At 39.5% G+C, this 26150-nt stretch overlaps 1 protein-coding gene across 1 annotated transcript; it reads right to left on the bottom strand.

Annotated features, from left to right (window-relative positions):
* Positions 1 to 595: 595 nt before the first annotated feature.
* On the bottom strand, positions 596 to 26150 carry Tm2d1 (TM2 domain containing 1). Its single transcript, XM_042678593.1, has 7 exons — positions 25979 to 26150; positions 24856 to 24929; positions 16734 to 16842; positions 11755 to 11846; positions 10445 to 10518; positions 4236 to 4361; positions 596 to 1139 (listed from the first exon to the last, which is right to left on the bottom strand). The coding sequence occupies exons 1-6, from the start codon at positions 26134 to 26136 to the stop codon at positions 4251 to 4253; spliced, it is 618 nt and encodes a 205-aa protein (XP_042534527.1). The 5' UTR covers positions 26137 to 26150; the 3' UTR covers positions 596 to 1139; positions 4236 to 4250.

The following is a 26150-nucleotide window of genomic DNA, read 5'->3' as shown; positions in this document are numbered from 1 at the left end:
GACCCACAAAAAATAAATATATAAAAAATAAAATATATATGTATTTACATATATACCTATATGCCTATTGCTAAATGGCAGAATAAATACAGGGACACAGCATTTTATGTGTTTTTATCTTCTTAAATCCCTTCTACACAGTGAGAGAACCAACTGCTGACATACAGGTAGGTGCTGCTTCCTCAGGCCCTCCTGCGTCACCTGAGGCTCCTGTGCTGGTCTGCCTCGTGGCCCTCGCAGATGGCAGATCTTAGTCATCTATCTGATGTTCCCATCTTGTCTGTAGGGACATCTTGTAACTGCAGGGACATCTGGAGTCAACAGCTGGTCTTCCACAGCAAGTTCATCACTCTACAAGTCACTTCTCAGAGGACACAAGCATCCACGCTGCCTCAAGGCTCCCAAACTCCTGATGACCTTTAGCTCCCAGGAACCCCAGCGAAGACATAGGGAAGTGACAGAATCACAAGAAGGCTGGGATGCCACACACAAGACCACAGCCCCATCAGTATAAATGGTTTCTGGTCACATCATTGCTTAACTGCTTACAAACATCAACATGGTTTGTTTTGTAAAAAATAAAGCACTAAAAATGTGAATAAGTTATGTCTTTATTTATCATAAGAGAAAAAATGACAAGTGGCAACTTGCCTTTATAAGAGACATTAAACAATATTAGAATAAAGAGCTATCTGTCTCATAGAGACAGAAGCCTCAGAGAGACTATTATACAGCTTATAAACAAAGAATTATTAAATAAATCCAAGAATAATACACTTCTTTTTTGGTGGTACCAAGGTTTGAACTCAGTGCCTTGTGCTCACTTAGCTAGCATTCTACCACTTGAGCCATGCCTCCAGTGTGGTTTTTTTGCTTGTAACTGGAGATTGAGTTTTGAGGATTTGTCTGCCCAAGCTGTTCTTGAATCACAATCCTCTAGATCTCAGCCTCCTAAGTAGTTAGGATTACAGGTGTGAGCTACTAGTGCCCAGAGACTATACATTTAACTAGATCAAAAATGATGACATGAAAAAAAAATGATCAGATGGAACCCATCAAGTGGTGTTTGACGAAGAAAAAGGAATATCTGGAAATCCACATACTGGGTATTCTCTGTTAAAATCAAGGAGGCTCGACTCCTAAAAAGAAAAAAAAAATATGTTAAAACACAATTACTTTGAAAGAATCCCCTAAAGGTTATTACAGGTTCACTTTTTAAAAATTTCTTTTCTTTTTAAATTAGCAACACTGGAGATGGAACCCAGGGCCTTTGCAATCTAGACAAGCACTCTGCCACTGAGCTACATTCCCAGATCCAGAGGCACATTTTAACATTTCATTTACTCAAGACACTTTTTTCTCATTCTTGGAGATTATGAGAATGGCAAGACAGATATCAGTTTCCACAATGCCTTTTCAAGTTTTAAATTTCAAATATGAGCCAGAAATCCTAATTAAATGTTTACATAACAGGTTACAGAGAAATTGCACACTTGCTTAATTTTTACACTTCATGATTTAACAACAATACATACACTTTTGAAAGAGACAAGTTTATAGTATGAATAGAGGTATGTAAAACTACATCATCCTTCTTATAAAGTAGGAGAGATCATTTCTAAAATGAAGATGTTTGAAACAAAACAAAGTGGTGGCTTGGGTAGGTCACAGGATATTACAGAAGAGCTCGATTCATTTCAGTTCTCCTTTACTTGGATTTCTTGCTCTAAACTTCCTTAGGTCTACTTTGTGAAAAAAGAGGCAGATGGGTCTCTAAGCTTCTTTTCAACTATGTAACTCAACAATTCTACTCAGGAGGCAAACACAGAAAGCTGGAGAATTTAAGTACAGCCTGAGCTACATAGCGAGACTATCTCATAAAAGCAAAGCCAAACAAAATGCCTCAATAATTCTTGAAGTTTGTAAGAAAAATTTTTTTAGATAGTGTCACATTTTTCAGGAACTGTCACTACTCAGTATCCTGACAACAGGCATATTGCATAACTTTTTTTTTTTTTTTAAATGCTGGCTGGGGCTTGAATTCAGGACTTTGTGCTGTCCCTCAACTTTTTTCCCCCTCCCCCCTCAACTTTTTCATTCCAAGCAGGTGCTCTACCACTTGAACCAAGTCTCCGGTTCCAGCTTTTAGCTGTTTCATTAGAGATAAGAGTCTCAGGGTTTGTCTGGCTCGCTGGCTTTGAACTGTGACTCTCAGATTTTGGCCTTCTGAGTAGCTAGGATTATGGCATGAGCCACCAGCACCTGACTGTATCTCATCATTTTACTGTCATAATTTCAGAAAAGCTATTTAGGGCTGGGAAGGTGGCTCAGTGGTAGAGTGCTTGCCTTGCATGCCTGAGGCCCTGTGTTCGATTCCTCAGCACCACATAAGCAAAAAGAAAAAAGCCGGAAGTGGTGCTGTGGCTCAAGTGGTAGAACGCTAGCCTTGAGCTGAAGAGCTGAGGGACAGCGCCCAGGCCCAGAGTTCAGGCCCCATGACCAGACCCCCCCCCAAAAAAAAAAAAAAAGCTATTTAATAGGCAAAATTTTATCTTCTAATCTATTTATATACTACAATACAGAAAATAATTGTCTCTTCAGTCCTGACTTTAGAAGCAATCTCTGAAATAGTCAACAGAAAATCCAAAAGCAAGGAAGGTAGTATAGACATTTAACCTTTTTTCTCTCGGCCTATACACCTCTCTGATAGCTTAAACTGAACAATCACCTAAAAATTGCCCTGCATCCTATCTGACTATACCAGGAAATGGCTTTTCTGACATCTTATGGAAATCCTTCTGAGAAAAATCTTGCATTATTGGAAGATTATTTATTAGAATATTAATGTATGGTAACTGAAACAAAATCTCTCAAGTAGCAGAGTCCTGGAGAACCAGAGTTCAGGCAGTAAGATTAATAATATCTCTTCCTTCAGCAGGATTACCTGTTTAATGTTGAAAACAAGTAAGAATTTTCAGGTCAGGTCAAACTTTAGAGTAAGTGCTTACAGGAAGTTGAAGGTTTTGGTTCTACCAACTTTCATGTTTAGGAAAAAAGAAAGAGGCTAACAATCATATTATGGCCAATTGTGCCAGTCCACTCCTCTAATTCCAGCACTAGGGAGACAGAGATAGGAAATCCTTAAGTTTGAACCCAGCCTGAGTTATACAGCAAGACCTTGCTAATCCTCAGGAGATGGACAGAAATTACACATTCTGTAATTCTGTAACATAATTCTGTAATTCTGTAACATTCTGTAGCATGTATTTTCTTTTTTTTTTTTGGTCCATCCTGGGGCTTGAACTCTGGGCTTGGGCGCTGTCCCTGCACTCTTCAGCATAAGGTGAGTGCTCTACCGCTTGAGCCACAGCACCACTTCCGATTTTCTAGTGTTTAACTGAAAATAAGAGTCTCATGGACTTTTCTGCCTGGGCTGGCTTTGAACCATGATCCTCAGATCTCAGCCTCCTGAGTAGCTAGGATTACAGGCGTGAGCCACCGGCGCCCAGTTTGTAACATATATTTTCATTACAACCATCAATTAATGAGCAGATTTTTGCTTTCATGTTATTTTTATGCTGCAAACTTGGTAGTTACCCATATTCATTGCATAGAGATCTAATTTGAAAATGCAAGGATAATGAACATAAAAATGTTTTACAGGGGAAGAACGATGAATGGTATAACATCAGTCAAGATACATTGTATTCATAAACTGATGTGCTCAATGATAACTTATTTGCAGAATTTATTAAAAATAATGTTTTAGGGGCTGGGAAGATGGCTCAGTGGTAGATTGCTTGCCTTGCATGCCTGAGGCCCTGGGTTCGATTCCTCAGCACCACAAAAGCAAAATGAAATAAGCCGGAAGTGGTGCTGTGGCTCAAGTGGTAGAGCACTAGCCTTGAGCTAAAGAGCTGAGGGACAGCACCCAGGCCCAGAGTTCAGCCTCCATGACCGGACCGAAAAAAAATAAAATAAAATAATGTTTTAAAGCGTACTTGACAATTTACTTCAGGACAAAATAAAGCATTATTTGTTATAAGGTTAAAAAAATTTTTAAACCAAATAGTTTACAAAGAATTATAGATATCATGTGTAAGTAGACCTGTATTTCACCACAAGCAAAATGAGAAGTTGACATCCCCAAATGGATTCTCAAAACTTCCCCTAGTTCCCAAGTTCTTTTATATGAATAATATGCTCTAATTAAATTAGAAACATGTATCACTTACTGTTTATTAAAGTATCTATGGATATAACTGTGTTTTTCTAAATGTTTCATTAGTGATACTCAGTCTTGTAAGTCTGGTTCCATAGTAATCTATAATGTAACTAGTTCCATCTGAAGGTCCAACAATCTAGAAGAGATAAATTTTCAAAATTATTCATTTTACAAAAGATAATTCCCAATACTTTTGAGTTTTCTTTTCTCAATTGTTAATAAGATTATTTCAGTACCAGAAAAATCCAACTTAAGAAAAAAAAGCTGAGTGGCTTATGTAACTAGAACATACTAAAGCAGCTCCCAACAGAAAAAGTAAAATTTCCTTCCCTAGTGCTAATACCCCAATTCCAGGGCAAGATTTTCATTGGTTTGCTTGCTTTTTTTTTTGAGTCCGGTCGTGGGGCCTGAACTCTGAGCTTGAGCAGTGTCCCTCAGCTCTTCAGCTCAAGGCTAGCGCTCTACCACTTGAGCCACAGCGCCACTTTCGGCTTATATTCTTTTTGCTTATGTGGTGCTGAGGAATCGAACCCAGGGCCTCATGCATGCAAGGCAAGCACTCTACCACTGAGCCAACTTCCCAGCCCATTTGCTCGCTTTTTATGACTATTACTAGACAAAGTGCTGTATCCAAGGAAATAGAATTTGATATGATTGGCCAGACAAGGCTCTCTATGGGAGATGACGCTGTGTAACTGCAGTGTTCAGCCCTGCCAGAACCACCTGCAATGAGAGGAAAAAAACCAGAACAACAGCAACAACAAAAATTAGCACACGTTCACTATGATCATCTTGTTCACTTAATCACACTTGTGACAATCCACTTAGGATTGCTACAAATCATCCTTTAAAGTAGCAATCTTCAAACTGTGGCCTTAACAATAAAGAAAGATACGCCAGGTTGTAAGTGGGTCAGAGTTTCATAATGATCAATTCTGAGATACTGGATTGCCACAAAAACTCCGTAAAATGACCTGCCTGATTGCAGGCTATGCTGAAGGTGTTACGCTAATTTGGCTTCCCACTTCCCCTCATTGCAGTCCTTTTTCCAGCTTGTTAATATAGTAGAGGAAACCTATCATTCACATTCAGAGCCTACCCTGAGTCTTACTTTGGCATAGTTCCCTCGCATCTAAAAACCTCTGAAGTGCCAAGCCTTGGGAGAATTCAAATCTTGGACCTCTTCTAGTTTTGTTTTGTTGGGTTTTTTTAACTGCATTTTTTGTTTGTTTTTTTCTTTACTGGTACTGGAAATCCAACTCAGGATGTTGCACTTGCTAGGCAAGCACTTTGCCACTGAGCTATATTCTAGCCTAAACTTTAACTCTCAAAAATACGTTCTGCCACATTTTATTCAAAAGATCTACTTCCTAATAACATTTTACTTCTTTTTTTTTTTATTCATTCATTCAGTGCCTGTACTGGAACTTGAACTCAGGGCCTGCCATTCTCACAGCATTTTTGCTCATAGCTGGCACTTTACCACTAGAGAGCTACACCTCCAGTCTTTTTACTTACAAATAACTTGCTTGACATAGTAACATATTTGTAACATATTAATGCTGCTTCAATTAACTGCCTCATTAATAACAGATAGGTCAATCTTGAAATCATAGAAAAGCATTAATTTTAATAATAAAAATGATTAATAATAAAAATAATTGAAAGCTCTGAAGCATAAAAATACAAAAGACTGAAATAAAATCTGGTGGAAGAAGGGGCATAGAAAACAAAATACAAGGAGAAAAAAGTTATGTCAAAATTATAATGGTTTGTGTTTATTCATGTTTTTTAATGGATGATATTTTAAATTCTATGGTATTTATATTGTCAAGTACATTTAAAGATTTACATAACAGTTTTATTTAAATATGTCAATATTTGATATTACATTTAAATTTATGGTGAAAAACTTAAATGTCAATTTAAAAATATGGAGAGGATACAAACTTTAAAAAAAAATGAGGGGTTATAAAAATGGAGTTTGAAGAAAACTACCATATAACACTCCTCATTTAAAAAAATGATTCCGGGGCTGGGAAGGTAGCTCAGTGGTAGAGCGCTTGCCTTGCATGCATAGGCCCGGGGTTCAATTCCTCAGCACCACATAAGTAGAAAAAGCCAGAAATGGTGCTGTGGCTCAAGTGGTAGAGCACTAGCCTTGAGCTGAAGAGCTGAGAGACAGCACCCAGGCCCAGAGTTCAGGCCCCACAACCAACAAAAATAAACAAACATGTAAATAAATAAAAAATGATTCCGTCCTAAAATTTATTCAGCAAAAACTGGGTTCAGTGATGCACAATTGCAATCTCAGCTTTTAAGGAGGCTAAGGCAGGAGAATGGCTTGGACCTTGAGTCCAAGAACTCAAGGCCAGCTTGAGTACCACAGTGAGTCCTCATCTCAAAACAAAAACCAACAAATTATTTAACAAATATTTAATCTGTATAATATTCCAGGTGCTGTTAGGCGTTATACATGTAACTCTGACTCAAATGTTAGTTCTGCCAACAAGGATCTTATTCTAGTGAACGGTGAAAGTTAGTGTGTTGGTTATAGTTTCACAAAAGGAATACCAGGGAACTGAGATGTGTTGCCTAAAGCAGAGAAGGGTCAAGAGGATGAAAGGCAGATGAATCAAGAGAGGAAGGGTGGGTAAACACAGTCATAATGTCCCATGTACACATATGAAAATGTAACACGGTAACTTGAGGAGATGAATGGGGTTAGAAGACGAAGGGGTGGGGGAGAATGATGGCAAGGGTGACACTGATGAGTGCATTGTACTCATAAACTGACAGTTTGAATTGAAACCTCTTTTTACAACTATGTCAAAATAATAACGTATTTTATAAGTTAAAATAAAGAAAAATAAGCCAGACGCCAGTGGCTCAAAGCTGTAATCCTTACTACTCAGGAGGCTGAGATTTGAGGAGCTCGATTCAAAACCATTCCAGGCAAACTCTTATCTCCAGTAAGTAACTCAACAAAAACCAGAAGTAGAGATGTGGCAGACCCACAGCCTTGAACAAAAAGCTAAGTGATGGGCTGGGAAGGTGGCTCAGTGGTAGAGTTGCTTGCCTCTCATACATGAGGCCCTGGGTTCAATTCCTCAGCACCACATAAACAGAAAAAGCCAGAAGTGGTGCTGTGGCTCAAGCAGTAGAGTGCTAGCCTTGAGCTGGGACAACACCCAGGCCCAGAGTTCAAGCCCCACAACTGACAAAAAAAAAAGTGGAAGTGGTGCTGTGGCTCAAGTGGTAGAGCTCTTGCCTTGAGCTGAAGAGCTCAGGGACAACGCCTAAGCCCAGAGTTCAAGCCCCATGACCGCCAAAAAAAAAAAAGAAGCTGAAACTTGAGGACCATGGTGCCAACCTGGGCAGGAAAGCCTGTGAGACTCTTATCTCCAATTAACCCACAAAAAGCTGGGAAGTGAAGCTGTGGCTCAAGTGGTAGAGCACCAGCAAAAAAGCTGAGGGATAGTACCCAGGACCTGAGTTCAAACTCCAGTATAGGCACAAAATAATAATAAGACAATAAGACAACATTATTATATTTGGTTATAGCTGAAGACTAATTTATTTTCCCTCAAGCTGACAGCAGTCTAACGTGGCCAAACTTTTTTCTTTCCTGACAGTCCTGGGCTATGAACTCTGGGCTTCCAGCTTCCTAGATAGGCTTGGTATCACTGGGCCACACTTTCAGCCATTTCACTGGTTATTTTAACATAGTCTTGCTTCCCACCCAGTATGCACACTGCCTAGTTTAGGCTTCTGGTCATCAATGGAGTCACAGGGCCACACAACCATGTCCAACTTTCCTCCATGGAGATAGAGCCATACTTTTTTTCTCATTGAGCTAGCCCTAAACCACCATCATCACAGTCTTAGGCTCCCACAAAGCTTCCACGTAGCCATGACAGGCATGGACCAGTAAGTTCAGCTGGGGGTTGAGAAGGAGTCACAAACTTTTCTGCCCCAGCTGGCCTCAAACTGAGTGTGAGCCACCAGTGCCCAGCTAACCCTGCCATACTATTAAATGTCTTATTTGTGGAAATCTACTGCAGAAATCAGTCTAATTCTATCTCAATGATTTTTTAATGTGATAGTCTCAACTCCAAGAGCTCTTTAAGAACAATTTACTGTGAAAACGTCAGATAGGAAGGTAACAGAAAGCAGTAGCTGAAGCAAATCAGGTCCGCAATTTGCTATAACGAAAGCAATACAACAAAGACAATGTCATCAAAGGGAATCTAGAATAAAAATATTAACTGTAGATTATTTACAAAGACCCTTTGAATTTCTGGATCTCTTGAAGAATGCAGTAGTACATCAAACTCCTTAGATCTTCATTTCAAATGAGAAACCCATTTGTAAGCATATGCACAAAAGTACCTTAGCCTCTTCATGCCTGCTTGCCTGTCCCACAGTTAGAAATGGCAGGATATTTGGTTAGGCATATGTTTATGAGTAAAGGCAGGGAAATTCCAACTTTAAAACCAAATATTTTCCTTGCTTAATTCTGGTATCTTATTGGTCCATATGCTGCCTCCTCCTCACAGTATGGTACCAAAATCTCTTTGATTTCAACTTTCTTTTAGAGCATAAGATAACAGAACTGCAGAGTGGAAATACTGGATGAGAAAGCAGGGCAAAGCAGATGATGATTTAAATGCATACTGACACCCTTGCTGAAGACATTAGGTGATCCATAAATGCTTGTTGAAGTACTGTTTGGCAATATTTGTTCTATAAATCATCTTCTTTAATTTCAAAATCCTTAAGAGTTATCCACAACCAGTTTAGTGTAACTTAACAGAAGACAGCATGTGGCACTTTCAAGTACTCACGATAGGACTACTCAAACTCTGCCTGCCCTCATACCCACTATAGCAGGAGAAAGTGAGGCAGAAATACATATGAATATCACATCATCTGAATGAACTTGGTCATGCTTGAGGCCAGTCCCAGTCCTAGACATTCTACAGAACACCTATATACTCCTTTTTAACTCTGTAATCTAGCTAGATTGGTTTCTGTAGTTTACAATCAGTAGAATATCATAGAGTGATTGTGCAGCATAAAAGGAATTCTGCTTTTGCCTCCACAATGCTCATCTGTATGTCTCATCAATGTCTAGTTATTGTAATTGACAAAGTAACTGTAATTAATAAATAGTAAGTCTGAGTAAGTTTGAGAATAAACAAACAGGAACTTTGAGAATTTGCTGCAATACTTCTTAAAAGACATAACATAATACACATTATAAAGATTCTGAAAAGTTTAATAAAGAAATCTCTAACTCAGTCGAATGTACATCTACAAATCATATTTGAGCATGAAATCTTTTTCAGTAGCTGTCTTAATCTTTTAGAGAAATGAGTTTGAGAAATGCTTGTTGGAAAGATGACTTTGATATGATCTCTTAAAATCAGCATCCAAATAAAAACTAAGGACAGGTGCTTGTGGCTCATACCTGTAATTCTAGCTACTTAGGAGGCTAAGATCAGAAGATTACAGTTTTGAGGCCAGCTCAAGCAGGGAAGTCCATGGGACTCTTATTTACAATTAACTAACAAAAAGCCAGAAGTAGAGCTGTAGCCCAAGTAGTAGCCTTAAGGAAAAAAAGGTAAGAGACAGTGCCTGGGCTCTTAGTTCAAGCCCTGTACGTTCACAAAGAAAGGAGAAAGAAAGGAAGAAAGGAAGGAAAGGAGAGAGGGAGGGAAAGTGTGAGGTAGGAAGGGAGGGTGGGAGGGAGGGAAGGAGAGAGGGTAGTCCAAAACAAGCACTCCTATCTGCTTCCTAATATATCTAAAATTGTAAATATACCAGTAGAGGCCAAGTGGCTCATGCCAGTTAGTAATCCTAGCAGCTCAGGAGATGGAGATCTAAGGATCGTGGTTTGAAGCCAGCCTGGGCAGGAAAGTCTGTGATACACTTATCTCCAATGAACTATCAAAAGCCTGGAAGCAGAGCTGTAACTCAAGTGGTAGAACACTAGCCTTGAGCAAATGAAGCTCAGGGACAGCTCCCAGGCCCTGAGTTCAAGCCCCAGGACTGGCACCAGAAATAAATTTTGTGTGTATGTGTGTGCATGTACACATACACATATACCAGCTAATACCACATACACACATATACACACACACATACCAGCAGAGGATCAATAAATTCAATTTTGAATGTACAACTAATTTGTATTTCAGATTGAAACTAACTTACCTGCATTGAAATAAGAATAAAATCAATTAGGCTCCCAATTCCACAAAATCCTACAGTGCAAAACTTTAATAAACCTAGAAAAGAAGCTAAAGTTATTTATGATTATGAAACTCTTATATAACAAAACTTTTCCATTTTCTAATAAATAATAATAGAGCATACCAAAAAATAGAGTATACCATACTCTACAGTAAGAATATAAAAATACTTTATAAAAACTAAATCTTTTACCTAAAAACATGCAAAAAAGAAAACCCCAAGTAAGTTTATTAACGTATTACATGAAATAAAATCATGAATTTATTCACTTACTAAATATTAGTTATTTTTAAAATGTCAATGCAATATTATAAAATTTCTTGAGAAAATCCCTAGAGACATAAATCTTTAAATCTTAGTATACCAGGGTAAGTTAGCTAGCCTAACATGCTTACAGCTCTGGCTTCCTCAGCACTGTACACATACCAACTAACAACAAACCAAAAAAGAAACAACTCATTGTATCAAAATTACGCTTACTTTTTTTGCTGTTGTTATTGGTCATGGGGCTTGACCTATGGTCCTGGGCCCTGTCCCTAAGCTCTTCAGCTCAAGGCTGGCGCTCTACCACTTGAGCCACAGTGCCACTTCCAGTTTTCTGGTGGTTTATTGGAGATAAGTGTCTCACAGCCTTTCCTGCCTGGCTGGCTTTGAACTGCGATCCTCAGATCTCAGTCTCCTGAGTAGCTAGGACTACAAGCGTGAGCCACCAGCACCCGGCATAAAAGTACACTTACTATACCAGAATAACAGAACATCTTAACACCAGAGTACTTACTGATGATATATTACATGATCAGCTATATATTTCAATATTAAATTTAAATAAGCAAATTGTCATGCCACAAAAAAATAATGAGGAAAATATTGATCTTATTGTAAAACTGCAAAATTCAGTTCCTCAAATGTATTCTAGATTATTTTTTCCCCTTAGAATTCCTGTTTATTAGCTCTACAATCAAAATCAAAAGTTTAAAGCTAGTGCCAGTGGCTCATGCCCATAATAGTAGCTGTTCAAGAGGCTGAGAGCTGAAGATCAAGATCTGAAGCCAGCCCAGGAAGAAAAGTCCATGAGACTCCTATCCCCAATTAACCAATAAAAAGCCTGAAGTAGACCTTTGGCTCAAGAACACTAGCCTTGAGCAATAAAGCTCAGGGATAGCACCCAGGCCCTGAGTCCAAGCCCTAGGACTAGCACACACACACACAAATACATATATTTAACAGACTACAAGTTTCATACTAATTTGTTTTTGATGAAACACACTTACCCAAGGCAGGGTATCCAAGATAAAATCGATCTGCTCCCAACCATCCAAGAAAAAGAGACAATGCAACTGCTACTTTGTATGAATAGCCATTTCTGCACAATATTAAAATCTGGGTGTTATTTATTTTCAACATATAAACATTTTAGAAAACAAAACTGCAGACTGCCATTAATTCATTAATTGCCTCATTATTTCCATTAATGCTTTATGGATAACTATATGTCATAGGCACTATTCTAAGTTATTGAGATATATTAATGAATAAAAGCAACAAAGATTGGTGTCCCTCAGGTGATTGCATTTATGTGGCAACAAGCAAAATTACAAAATATTTTTGAAAGTAAATCATATTGTTTGCAAGACATACATGATATAGGGAAAAAAAATCTAGGTTGGGTAGTATGTACCTGTCATCCTAGATACAGCAGGAAGTATAAATAGGAGGATCAGGCTCCAAGCTAGCTTGCATAAAAGCAAGACCTTATTTTATTTTAAATCTAACCATAGCAAAGAGAGTTGAAAGTATAACTCAAGTGGAAAGAGCACTTGGCTAGCCTATGTGAAGTCCTGAGTTCAAACTGTAATAACACACACACACACACACACACACACACTATGTAGAGCAGAATGTCCACTTAAAAATGGGGTTTGAGGCCAGGTGGTGGCTTACACCTGTAATCCTAGCTACTCAGGAGGCTGAGATCTAAGGATCACGGTTCAAAGCCAGCCTGGGCAGGAAAGTCTGTGAAACTCTTTTTTTTTTTTTTTTTTTTCTGCCGGTCATGGGGCCTGAACTCCTGGCTTAGGTGCTGACCGTCAGTTCTTCAGCTTAAGGATAGCGCTCTAACATTTAAGCCACAGAACCACTTCTGGCTTTTTCTGCTTATGTGGTCCTGAAGAATCGATCCCAGGGCCTCATGCATGCAAGGCAAGCACTCTACCACTGACCCACCTTCCCAGCCCTCTGTGAGACTCTTATCTCCAATAAACCAGCAGAAAACCGGAAGTGCCACCGTGGCTCAAGTGAGTAGTGCTAGCCTTGAGCTGAAGAGCTGAGTGACAGCGCCCAGGCCCAGAGTTCAAGCCCCATGACCAACATTAAAAATTTTAAAATGGGGTATGAAGGTGTAAAGGGCTGGGAAGGTGGCTCAGTGGTAGAGGGTCTGCCTTGCATGCTTGAGGCCCTGGGTTTGATTCCTAAGTACCACATAAGCAGAAAAAGCTGGAAGTGCTCTATGGCTCAAGTGCTAGACCACTAGCCTTGAGCTGAAGAGGTGAGGGACAGCACCCAGGCCCAGAGTTCAGCCCAACGACCAACAACAACAACAAAAACCAGTAAGCCTCACTAAAATGGTAAGCAAAGACCTAAGGAGTTATATCATACTCTGGACAAAGAAAAGGCTGGGGCAAAGTATTAGGCAAGTCTGAGGCCTGTTAAGGAGACCAGTATAACAGGAATAGAGTAAGAAAAGAAGATAATAGGAAATGGATGAGATCAAAGAAGGAACCAGGAGTAAGGGAAGCAGATGTGCCTTTCACACCTTGTACTAACTTGCACTCTGAAAGAAATGGGAAACTACTTCAGGATTTTAAGATGTGACATGATCTGATTTGTTTTTGGCTGCTGTGCTAAAACAGAACATAGATGAGTATTCATCAGCTAGTCTCATGATGTCATCAAAACTTAGTGGTTCCCAGGACACCTGTAAACCTAGCCACTCATGAGGCTGAGATCTGAGGGTTACAGTTCACAGCCAGTCTGGGCAGGAAAGTCCTTGAAATTCTAATCTCCAAGTAACAACTAAAAAGCCAGAAGTGGAGCTATGTTCAAATGATAGAGCACTAACCTTGAGCAAAAAAAGCTCAGGGACAGCACCTAGACTCTTAGTTGAAACCCCAGAATCAACACCAAAAATTTAAAAAGCAACCTAATGGTTCACAATTAATAAGCTATTTTTCTCACACTTGTAGAGTACAGATAGGTATGGTTCAAATGACCTATGTTAAATAGGGAAAATTAGCTTCCTGCTGAGGTTTGGCTGAGCTTAGATCAGGCTGTAAATTCAGCTCAATCTGGCAAACTTAACCTATCTAGGGCCCAAGCAGACAATGTAGTAGCTATGTGGGCAGGTTCTTTAGCAGACATAAAAAAGGAAACTAAACCCTACAAGCATGTTTAAGCTTTTGTTTGTCTCACACCTGCTCACATTATAGTGGCCAAATTAAGTAACACAATCTAGCCCAAAATCAGTGATGAAGGAAGTACACACTACCCACTAACAAAGAATAAGAAGAATGAACACTTGCTAAACAAATTCACTTTTTTTTTCAGCTCAGATCCTTACACTTGCTACGCAACTACTCTACCACTTGAGCCATGCCCCCAACTCTTGCTGAACAAATTCAAACTATCACAGGGACAAAAGTTTCCCAACTATTTCAATAATACAGGTGAGACAAACATCACAAGCCAGGATACCATAAAGACACTTGCACATCCATGTTCATTACTGTACTATTCACAATAGCCATGTTATGGAAAAGCCTAGATGCCCTGCAATAGATGAGTGAATCCCAAAAATGTAATAGCTATACACAATGGAATTTTACACAGCCATTAGAAAGAATATTATTTTTTGCACAGAATTAGACCTAGAACAAACCATGTTAAGTGAGAAAGCCAAGCTCAAATAGACAAATAGTGCATGTTTCCTCTCATATGTGGAAGCTAGATCTAAAATACATGAAAAATTTATAAAGGACTCTAGGCATTCACACACATTAAACCAAAGGAAGACACTCCTAGGGAAGGAAAATAAAGGTGCGATGCCTATGTACCTCTGATCATATAAAATAATTTTTATCAAAATGAACTCCAGGAAATGGAAACAAGAGGTTATTTTTCTCTGTTGTTTTTTGTTTTCTTCTTTTTGTCTTATTCATTCTTTTTCTGTCTTTGGGGGTAGAGGGAGGTACAAAAATGAAGAGACACAGGGTGAATAAATGCAGTGGTACTCAGCAGAAACTATACTGAAAATGAACTATATGCTGGGTGCTGGTGGCTCATACCTATAATCCAACTACTCAGGAGGCTGAAATCTAAGGATCCTAGTTTAAAGCCAGCCCAGGCAGAAAAGTCTGTGAGATTCTTATTTCCAAAAAATGACCAGAAAATCAGAAATGGTGCTGTGTTTCACAGTGGTGGAACACTAGGCCTGAGCAGAAAAACTCAGGGATAGCACCTAGGCCCTGAGTTTAACCCCCATGACTCACAAAAAAAAATAAATTATACAGCTTGTGGGTGGGGACAGGAAGAAAAAACTGGAAGAGAATGAAGAACGGGGTGACACTGTCCAAAATGTACTCCCTACTTGACTTACAAAACGGTAACTCCTCTGTATATATCCCTTTATAATAACAATAAAAATAAATAAGTAAATAACAAGAAACTCTGGTTTCCTAAACTAGCACTTTACTTATCATTTGGAATGTTTAAGGTAAAAATATCAATCTAAGGCTTAGAAACTAACCAAATCTTATCTAGAAACTTTAGACATAATTCCTTAAAAAAAAAAATCTTTGCATTGTTAACAAGAAATTTTGGAACTTTGTTAACTCAATCAAGTGGGTTCTAAGAAAAAGAAAGGATGCTAAGCCTTCTTTCTAAAGATTTTGAAAATGGTTGTAGAAATAGCCAAACAGTATTTCTTGACATAATTTCAAATAGGTGCTATCAAAAACAATGTAAGCACATACATATATTTTCAGCAACTAATATAAATGGGTAAAATCATACTTTTAGTACAAAACGGAAAGAATAAACCATGTTTTACTATAATAAAACTAAAACTAAAACCTAAAAGCCCTTAAACAGAGAACATACTTAACAAAATGAACTTGTCTTACTATGATTAAAAATAATTAATGCTTTTCTCATACAATACCTAACTGTATTGTAGCAATCCCTCAAACTTAAGAAACAGAATGTGCTTATTTGCTTTGGCCTTTTGGGACTGAGACTCCTTATATAGCCAGACTGGCCTTGAACTTTCTATGCAGCCAAGTCTGGCCTCCAATTAGAGATTCTCCTACCTCTGTCTTTTTAATTTTTTTTTTTTGGGGGGGGGGGTGGAGAAGGGGCGGGCATTACTGGAGTTTGTTAGGTAGGCACTCTACCACCTGAATCATACCCCAGCTCTCTGCCTGAGTCTCTTAAGTGCTGGGATTATAGGGATTTACCACCACTGCTGGCAGAAAAACATCTCAGTAGGTAGCATAAGCTAAGTGCTGAATTAGCATATATTATCTTTATTTGTCCTGGTAATTCCAGTTCTATTTGCTGTTGAACTACATTTACAAAAAGGTATGCAGAATCCAGGTAGCAGGGGATCACGTCTGTAACCCTTGCTATTCCAGGAGGCTGAGATCTGAGAATCATGGTTCAAAGCCAGTCCAGGCAGTAAAGTCCATGAGACTCTTTTCTCTAATTAACCACCACAATGCCAGAAGTAAGCTGGGGCTCAAGTGGTAGAGGGGTAGCCTAGAGCAAAAAGCTCAGGAACAGCACTCAAGCTACAAGTTCAAGCCCCAGGACTGGCAGAGAAAAAAGAAAAAAACGACATATGCAGACTTAAAGAACAGGTTTTCTTGGCACATGCCTGCAATCCCAGTTGCCTAGGAGGGCAGGAGGATGGCAAGTTCAAAGCCAGCCTGGATCATTCATAAAGACCTTGTCTCAAACTAAAAGGGAAGAGAATATTAATTCTGGTAAAGTTCTTACCCTGAATACAAGAGGCCCTGAAACCATCTCTAGGACTGCAATGAATGAATGAATGAATGGGGTTTTTGAGGTTTTTATGACAAAGGGAAAGGATAAAGATATTCATAGGATTTCCATGTCAAATAATCTCTTCTATCTCTTCATTGTGTGAATTCAAGATACAAGTAATCTGAAATTTAAATCTCAGTAATGTACTTACACATTTCGACATGATATAGGCTTGTAAAAACCAATTTCATTTCCAGTAAAATGTGTTTCGTTGCCACTGAAATCCTTACAAGTTATGTTGGGTGCTGGAAAACATTGGACTAAAGGCAGAAAAAAAATTCATTGTTTTTCTAAGATTGGTGAAAGCACACAAGAACATGCATAACAGAATACCTCCCAACATATCTGATATAAGGCTTTAATTTAGATAGGAAAAACTATATTACATATGCGTTTATAAATAATAGGTACAATATGATATACCATATTATATGTATTTTATTTTAGGATCCCAAGCCCTGCTATGTAGCTCAGGCTGTTACAAGTGTGTAACATAAATCCCAGATAGATGTCTTTTAACACATTCTGCTTTAGATACATGCCTCTGGAAAAGATGACCAAGGACAAATCATAAAGTATTTCCTTCTTGTACTTCATCTGGAGGGTAAAGAACACTTGAACTGTTCATGTGTGCTAGGCAAAAGCTCTACCACTAAATAACAGTCCTTGGTTTTTTCAGATATACCTCATGATGTGGCCCAGGCTGACCTGAAACTTTTGATTCTTCTGACTTTACCTTTTCCAAGAATGAACACTAATTTTTTACTGGTAATTAATCTACTAAGTTATTATAACATAATTTCTGTTGGTATTTCTAGTTTATTTTAACTATTTCAGATAAATTAAGATTCTTATTGTAAATGTGTTTCTTAACTCCTTCGAAGTTTTGATGTAGTATTTCAGCATTTACCAATTTTGATCTATATTCACAATCCACCTAATATAATGTGAGAAAGCAATACCTACAGAAATTACTGTATATGGAACAGACATGATCCTGAAGACTTTCTAGAATCATATTGTGAAGAACAAGAAGAATAAAATAAGAAAGACCTATCTGACTACTTGGGAGGGAGAGATAGGAAGATTGCTTATCAGGCAAACCAAGGCCAAATCCAATCTTTTTTTTTTTTTTTTTGTCAGTTACAAAGCTTAAACTGAGGGCCTAGACACAGTCCCTGAACTTTTTTACTCAAGGCTAGTGCTCTACCACTTTGAGCCACAGTGCCACTTCCCGTTTTCTAGTTGTTAAAGACTTTCCTGCCCAGACTGGTTTCAAACTGCAATCCTCAGATGTCAGCTTCCTGAATAGCTAGGATTATAAGTATGAGCCACTGACACCTAGCCAAATCCAATGTTAAAAACAATCCAGACATGATGGTATGTGCTGTAATCCCAGATATACAGGAGAAAACAATAGTATTTAGTTTCTTTTTAATTGTGAGAATACCGTATAGAGGAGTTACAATTACATGGGCAAGATAACGAGTACATTTCTTATCAAGCATTGTTGCCTCCTCTTTGTTTCCCCTTCCCATCCTCCCCCATCTTCCCCCCCAACTCCCCCGAACCAGTATTTAGTTTCTTAAGCTGCCAACAAACCCCCGTCCTTCTTTTAGGTTAAACTGGTATACTTAAAAAATAAAAATAAAAATGATGCCAGGACACTTTTTTTTTTTTTTCCGGTTATGGGGCCTGAACTCTGGGCCTGGGCATTGTCCCTCAGCTCTTCAGCTAAAGGCTAACACTCTACCCCTTGAGCCACAGCACCACTTCTGGTTTTTTCTGCTTATGTGGTGCTGAGGAATGGAACCCAGGGCCTCATGCATGCAAGACAAGCACTCTACCACTGAGCTACCTTCCCAGCCCAGCCAGGACATTTTGTCTGGAAGCTAGATCTAAAATATATCAGGCATTATAAATTATACAGGACTGCAAGCATTCACACACAGTGAGACTAAAGAAGGATACATAGGCGAGAAACCCAAATGCCCCTGAACTATTTATCTAAATGAGTTATCAAAAATACTATTAATCGAAATGAATTCCAAGGAATGAAAACATAGATTTTTTTTTTTGTTGGTGGTGGTGGCAAGTTTTGTTTGTTTCTTTTCCATCTTTTGAAAAGTGGCAAGGAGGCCACAGAAATGGAGGGAAGCAGAGTTAACGAATGCAGTCATGGTACTCAGCAGACACTGAGAAAAATGAACTACACAATTTGTGGGCAGGGATGGGAAGGGGAAACTGAAGGAAAGCAAAGGAATCGGTGTATACTCATGCCAGGCACCAGTGGTTCATGCCTGGCTACTCAGGAGGCTGAGATCTGAGGAGTGAGATTCAAAGCCAACCCAGGCAAGAAAGTCCAAGAGATTCTTATCTCCAATAACCTACTCAGAAAAAGCTGGAAGTAGACTGTGGCTTAAGTGGTAAACCACTAGCCTTGAGCATGGAGAGGCCCAGGGACAGAGCCCAGGCCCTGATTTCAAGCCCCAGGACCAAGGGGAAAAAAGTACTCATTAACTGACTTATGAACCAGTAACTTCTCTGTACAGCAGCTTAATACTAATAATAAAATAATAATTTTTATGGAGCAATGGCACTCACTAGAAACACTGTTGAAAATGAACTATACACCTTGTGGATAGGGATGAGAGGAAAAACTGGAAGAGAACAAGGGAAGAGGTAACACTGTCCAAAAAGAAATGTGCTCTTTGCCTGATTTATGTAACTATAACCCCTTTATACATCACCTTTATAATAACAGATTTTAAATTTTTAATCATACTTTTAAAATTCAAATACTATGGAAAAAATGCAGGACAGAAAAAAAACCTACCTATGCTGACTTCTGTCCTGTTTATTGGAATCTTGATAGCATAAACTATTTCACTCCATAAATGTTAATAGGTTTTTGAGTGCATGTGCCAGTACTGAGGCTTCAAATCAGGGGCTTGCATTCTCCCTTGGCTTTTTCACTCATTTATTACTTTGTGAGGTCATTCATTTATTAATACATTTATTAATAGTTCCCAAATATAGACAAATGTACTTACATTTTACATGCTTTAATCTCCTCAAATGAAAGCTTTATAGGAAGACTTTCTTCTCTTTCCCTGTACTTGTGTTTATTTCATCTATGAATACTTAAAGCCTACAATAGATCACTGCAATCCATCCTTTATACTTCCTGGCAATCTCATCATGTGGTTGTTTTCACATACAGTAAGATCCCTAGCTTCATTAACTTAGTACAGAGAGCTTTATTGAAATTTTTTAATCAAAAGAAATTTTAAAAACAAAAATTTTAATTCCCAGAGGTGCACTTAGCAACTCAGTTGTTGTGCCACTCAGTAATGTGTCATTAGTTGTGCTTCAATCATTGTGTCATCTGTTATTTCTCTGACCTTAAATCTGTGAAAATAAGCCTTCCAAAAGCAAATGGTACCCAACACTCCAACCCTCAAGGTGAAAGCTTGTGAAAGTGAGTATTTTAGATTTGTTGAAAGGCTGAATATCATTAGCAGAAGTTGGGCAGTGTTTTGGGAAAAATGAATGAAACATGAAGAGCACTGAATTCTGCATCTTAAGCACTTATGGGTTTCCCTCAACAGCACTTTCCTTGAAACCATATACACATGGATACCAAGGATCATCTTAGTATCAATAACTGTTAAGAGAATTCTGCTGGGCAGCAGTGACACGACTGTAGTCCTGTCTACTCAGGAGGCTGAGATATGAGGATTGCAATTCAAAGCCAGCCTGGGCAAAGAAGTCTATGACACACTTATCTTCAATTAACCAACAAAAAGCCTCAAATGGAGCTGTGGCTCAAATGGCAGAGTGCTAGCTATAAGCACAAAAACACAGGGGCAGGGGCTGGGAAGGCGACTCAGTGGTAGAGCGCTTGCCTTTCATGCCTAAGGCCCAGGGTTCAATTCCTCAGCACCACATAAGCAAAATGAAATAAGCCGGAATTGGCGCTGTGGCTCAAGTGGTAGAGTGCTAGCCTTGAGCTGAAGAGCTGAGGGACAGCGCCCAGGCCCAGAGTTCAGGCCCACGACTGGACCCAAAAACAAAAAAGCAAAAAAAAAAAAAAGCACAGGGGCAATATCCAGGCCCTGAATTCAAGACTCAATAAGAATTTAAACTTACTTTATCCAAAAGACATCTAACTGAGGGCAGAGCCCTGATTGAGCAGAAACTATTTTTTTAATTATATTAATTCCTATGTGCAAATAACCCCACAAGCTAGAAAATGATTTTTTTATTATTATTCTGAAAATATCGTACAGAGGGGTTACAATTACATGAGCAAGGTAATGAGTACATTTCTCTTTGTGTGTGTGTGTGTGTGCCAGTCCTGATTCAAACCTCAATCCTCAGATTTCAGCCTCTTGAGTAACTAGGATTACAGGCATAAGCCACCAGCTCCTGGGTTAGAAAATGCTTTTTTTAGGACATCTAGCTGCCAGCTTCTGCTTGAGGTTAGATACTGAGTCATAAATAGCAGGCATATATTACCAACATCTTTCATATGAATGATTACAAACAAGTATATTTGATAGTTGAGCCCTTTTTATTTTTTGGTGGTCACAGGGCTTAAACTCGGGGCCTGGGCACTGTTGGTAAGCTCCTTTGCTCAAAGCTAGTGCTCTATCATCTTGAGCCACAGCTCTTCTTCCAGTTTTCTGGTAGTTAACTGGAGGTAAGCATCTCATGACTTTCCTAACTGGGTTTGGCTTTGATTCTTGATCATTAGCTCTTAGCCTCCTGAGTTACCAGGATTACAGGTATGAGCCATCAGCATATGGCTAAGAGAGCTGAGTTTTTTATGTATATTAGTCCTATGTTCTGTGTTATAAAAGCTACAATATAAAAGCTTTTAACTATAAAACATGCAAATCAAAGCATACTTAAACACTACCCAAAGAGAGGTATTAATCACAAAGTTCTTTTTGTTTTTCTTTTTTGTCAGTCATGGGGCTTGAACTCTGGGCTTAGATGCTGTCCCTGAGCTCTTCAGCTCAAGGCTAGTGCTGTACCACTTAAGCCACAGCACCACTTTCGGTTTTCTGGTGGTTAACTGGAGATAAGTCTCACGGACTTTCCTGCCCGGGCTGGCTTCCAACTGCAATCTTCAGATCTCAGCTTTCTGAGTAACTAGGATTATAGGTGTGAGCCACCAGCACCGGCCTACAAAGTTCTTTTTAAATAACCTAAATTGAATAAATATATACTTATTATGCTGTATCTACTAAACCAGGCATGTACAAACAAACATAATTCTGAAGTATTATTTCATGATTCAGCATAGTAGTAAAAGGTCAATGATAAGTTTAACACAACATACTTTCAGATATCTCTCCTGACTAGAACTGGGCTAATATCCATTATCAAAACACCTAAGAAAATCCTATGCATACTTAAAATCCTTATCACACTGTTTTCATACTTCCTATGTACCTAATTATATATTACAGGTATATAAGAAGGCAATATATTTCCTTTCTGTTCTATATTGAACTGAGTCATTTCAAATTCTTTGTCAGTAATTACCAACCCATGTACTGTCTGGGTGTGGTGGTACACGCTCATAGTCTCAGGCTGACACAAGAAGGTTACCTGAGTAACCCTAGCCTGAGTAACACAGTAAGATGTCTAAAATAATAGCTAGACGCCGGTGGCTTACACCTGTAATCCTAGCTACTCAGGAGGCTGAGATCTGAGGATAGTGGTTCAAAGCCAGCCTGGGCAGGAAAGTCTGTGAGACTTTTTTTTTTTATTGTGAAAATTCTGTACAGAGGGGTTACAATTACACAGGCAAGATAATGAGTATATTTCTTATCAAGCATTGTTGCCTCCTCCTTTGTTTCCATGAGACTCTTATCTCCAATAAACCACTCAGAAAACTGGAAGTAGTGCTGTAGTTCAAGTGGTAGAGTGCTCACCTTGAGCTGAAGAGCTAAGGGACAGTGCCCAGGCCCAGAGTTCAAGCCCCACAACAAACAAAAAAATTTTTAATAATAATAATAACCAACGATAAAAATCCTAACACATCTTTGCATAATAAAGCTTAAGAAACAAACGCTATGTTTGAGGCCGACCAATTTACCTTCACTTAAATATTGTATACAACACATACATGTACTTAAGCATTACATCATACCACACAAGTAGGTATAAAAATTTTATTTTTATATATCAATAAAAAATGAACTTAAGAGCCAGGTACTGGTGGCTCATGCATGTAATCCTAGCTACTCAGGCTGAGATCTGAGGATCAAGGTTCAAAGCCAGTGCAGACACTCCATGAGACCTTATCTACAATTAACCACCAGAAAACCAGAGGTAGATCTCTGGCTCAAAGGGCTAGAGCGCTAGCCTTGAGCAAAAGAGCTCAGGGACAGCACCAAGACCCTGAGTTCAAGCCCCATGACCAACAACAACAACAACAAAAAGACCTTAAACTGGCATGGTGGCTAACATCTGTAATCTTAGCTACTTAGGAAGCTGAGATCTGAGGATAGAGGTTCAAAACCAGCCCAGGAAAGAAGGTCCATGAGATTCTCATCCCCAATTAACTACAAAAGGCCAGAAATGTAACTGTGGCTCAAAGTGGTAGAGTGCCAACCTTAAGCATTAAAGCTCAGGGACAGTGCCCAGGCCCTGAGTTCAAACCCTAAGACCAGCATCCAAAAACAAAAAACAAAAACAAAGAATTTTAAAATAGAAAAAAATAGGCTGGGAAGTTGGCTCAGTGGTAGAGCACTTGCCTTGCATGCCTGAGGCCCTGGGTTCGATTCCTCAGCACCACATAAGCAAAAAGAAAAAAGCCGGAAGTGGTGCTGTGGCTCAAGTGGTAGAGCGCTAGCCTTGAGCTGAAGAGATGAGGACAGCACCCAGGCCCAGAGTTGAGGCCCCACGACCGGACCCGAAAGAAAAAAATAATTCTGGAGATCCAAAGCAAATAATAAAATATAAAACTTTCTAGTTTATGTAATTAAATTATTGTTCTTTGTTAAATACTGGGGAAGGGGTATAGTTCCATCATAGAGCATTCATTCGGGTCCTGGGTTCCAGTGCTCAGAACTAAAATTATTAAACAGTGACAATCCCTAGCCAGTTCTCCAAATCTGAATTGCTCTGAAAACTTAACAGTGATGTTAAACTTTAAAAACACATTGATTACTCTTAATGGTCATACACTGACCATATGAAATAGTTTCAAAATATTTAAATTATTAAGCTGGGTAACAGTAACAGTACCTCACATCTTTAATCCTAGCTACTCAAGAGGCTAAGATCTGAAAATCAAGGTTCAAACCCCACAACCGAACCCTAAATACCAAATACCAAAAATACCCTAAATACCAAAAAATATATACATACATATATATGTATGTATACATATAAATACATACGTATATATGTGTATTTTTCTTTTCAGGTGTGAGCAATGTCCCTAAGTTATTTTTTGTTTTGGTTTTTTGCTTAAGGCTAGGGCTCTACCACTTTGAACCACAGATCCACTTCCAGTTTCCTGGTGGTTAATAGGAAATGAGTCTCACAGACTTTGCTGCCCAGGGCTGGCTTTGAACCATGATCATCAGGTCTCAGCTTCCTCAGCAGCTAGGATTAAGGAACAAGCCACCAGCACCTGGTTGTATGTATATTCTTTTTTGTTGGTTTGTTTTGATTTTTTATGTGGTACTAAGGAATCAAACCCAGGGCCTCTACCACGAAGCCACATTCCTAGCCCTTGTGTGTATATTCTTAAAGATATAATTCTGCAATGGAAGGGGTGACATTTATCACAGTGTATTGCTTGCATAAATTGACATTTTGAATTGAAACTTCTTTGCATAACTACTTAAGGACAATGTTTTAAAATACTGAGCTGTGGATCAAATGGTATAGCACTACCCTTGAGCTAAGGGACAATGAGCAAAAAGGACAGTGTCCAGGCCTTGAGCTCAAGCCCCAGCAGCATCCCAAACAAATAAAAAATGAGGGCTGGGAAGTTGGCTCAGTGGTAGAGTGCTTGCCTCGCATGCATGAAGCCCTGGGGTCGGTTCCACAGCACCACATAAGCAGAAAAAAGCCGAAAGTGGTGTTATGGCTTAAGTGATAGAGTGCTAGTCTTGAGCTGAAGAGCCTGAGGGACAGCGCCCAGGCCCAGAGTTCAGTCCCAGGACCGACCAAAAAAAACACACACAAAAAAAATAAAAAATGAAAATAAAATTAAGAAAAAGAAATTATCCTGGAAGTCTTACCATGAGCTGTGTAGTTTGTACAGTTAACTGGTTCTTGTGTAGCATCATTTATTTGAGGATCTTTACATATATATGTTTAAAAAATTAAGGAAACAGGAACTTTATTTCCAACATAGAACATGATCTTGCATATCTTATATATTCCCGGTGATAAGTCATATGGAATGAGAGGTTCTAGTTTGTCCAACTCAACAATCACAAGAACATTTTTAATGCTGTTAAACAATACCTGAACATTACTTTTAATACAATGAAGTGGAACAGTGGCTCGCTCCAACCTTTAGCAAGAAAGAACAGAGCCCAGGCTCTGAGTTCAAGCCTCAGTACTAGCACAAAAACAAACAGGACTATAAAGTGATACATGATCACATTATGTTTCTACTTATAAACCTATGTACAGAGCATGTAACCTTTAGTTTCTGTTATTAGTTTCTCTGTTCCAGTTTGTATAAAAGTTGTCTAATTTTGTACATAGGTAGCCACTTTCATTATAGTTCCATTTCATCTGAGTTTTATCATAAACTGTGCTATAATGTAAGGCAACTTACCTAATCCTAATTCAGCTTCAGTTCCGTTTTTAAAACGGTTAATGCATACAGCCCTATTATGCCACTCACAGTTCTAAGTGCCTTACCTGTGCTAATTTAAATATTGCAACCGCTGGCCAATGCCAGCAACACTTTCACGCATACAGCGTAGCGTTTAAGTCGTTTTAAACACAGGTTACACCAGGGAGCCGGAATCTGCCAGATCCGCGTCTCACAGGTGCTAGTAATGACAAGGCATCAACGCGGACTGGCTCGTGAGTAGTTAACCTATTCCGTGCCCCTCCACTTCGGCCAGCCTCCAGGTGGAGTCTCCAGGTTTGCGTTCCCAGGGTCTGGGGCAGGGCCTGGCATCCCCTGTGGGACAAGTAAGAACCCCGGGAGATCAGGGGTGAACGAGGAAAACACCGGCCAGCCAAGCCCCACGCAAGGCACGCTCGGTGGCCGCGGCCGCCCGGGCCCCGCCGCCCCGCCTCGTCTCCGGGCTCCCCGGCCACGGGAGACCCCGGCCCCGGTTCCCTTCCGCCCAGCCCGGGCCGCGCCGGCCTCGCCGCCGGGGGACACGACACAGAGGATATTGTCCCACTTTGAGGTCCTCGCACTTAAATGTCTCCTCGTCCGCCGCGGCGGCAGCCGCCCAAGGTCTCGTGGTGACGGTCACGAGCCACAGGAGCCCCAGCAGGCGGGCGGCCATGGCCTCCGCAGAAGCGGGCCTGGAGGCCCAGGCGGCCGCCATGTTGGGGCCCGCCT

The sequence above is a fragment of the Dipodomys spectabilis genome, unplaced genomic scaffold, assembly GCF_019054845.1.
Source record: "Dipodomys spectabilis isolate Male_0828 unplaced genomic scaffold, ASM1905484v1 ptg000002l, whole genome shotgun sequence".
Classification (NCBI taxonomy): domain Eukaryota; kingdom Metazoa; phylum Chordata; class Mammalia; order Rodentia; family Heteromyidae; genus Dipodomys; species Dipodomys spectabilis.
The sequence above is the reverse complement of the archived record's forward strand: the minus strand, read 5'-3'. Positions and strand labels throughout refer to the sequence as shown.

What these genes read in the sequence shown, in the direction of transcription:
- Tm2d1 (XM_042678593.1), bottom strand. Translation starts at nt 26,136, where the DNA reads ATGGCGGCCGCCTGGGCCTCCAGGCCCGCTTCTGCGGAGGCCATGGCC. An exon ending in TACAAACTACACAGCTCATG is followed by an intron (nt 16,843 to 24,855) that starts GTAAGACTTCCA and finishes TTCTGCCTTTAG; the next exon opens with TCCAATGTTTTCCAGCACCC. An exon ending in CCTATATCATGTCGAAATGT is followed by an intron (nt 11,847 to 16,733) that starts GTAAGTACATTA and finishes AATATTGTGCAG; the next exon opens with AAATGGCTATTCATACAAAG.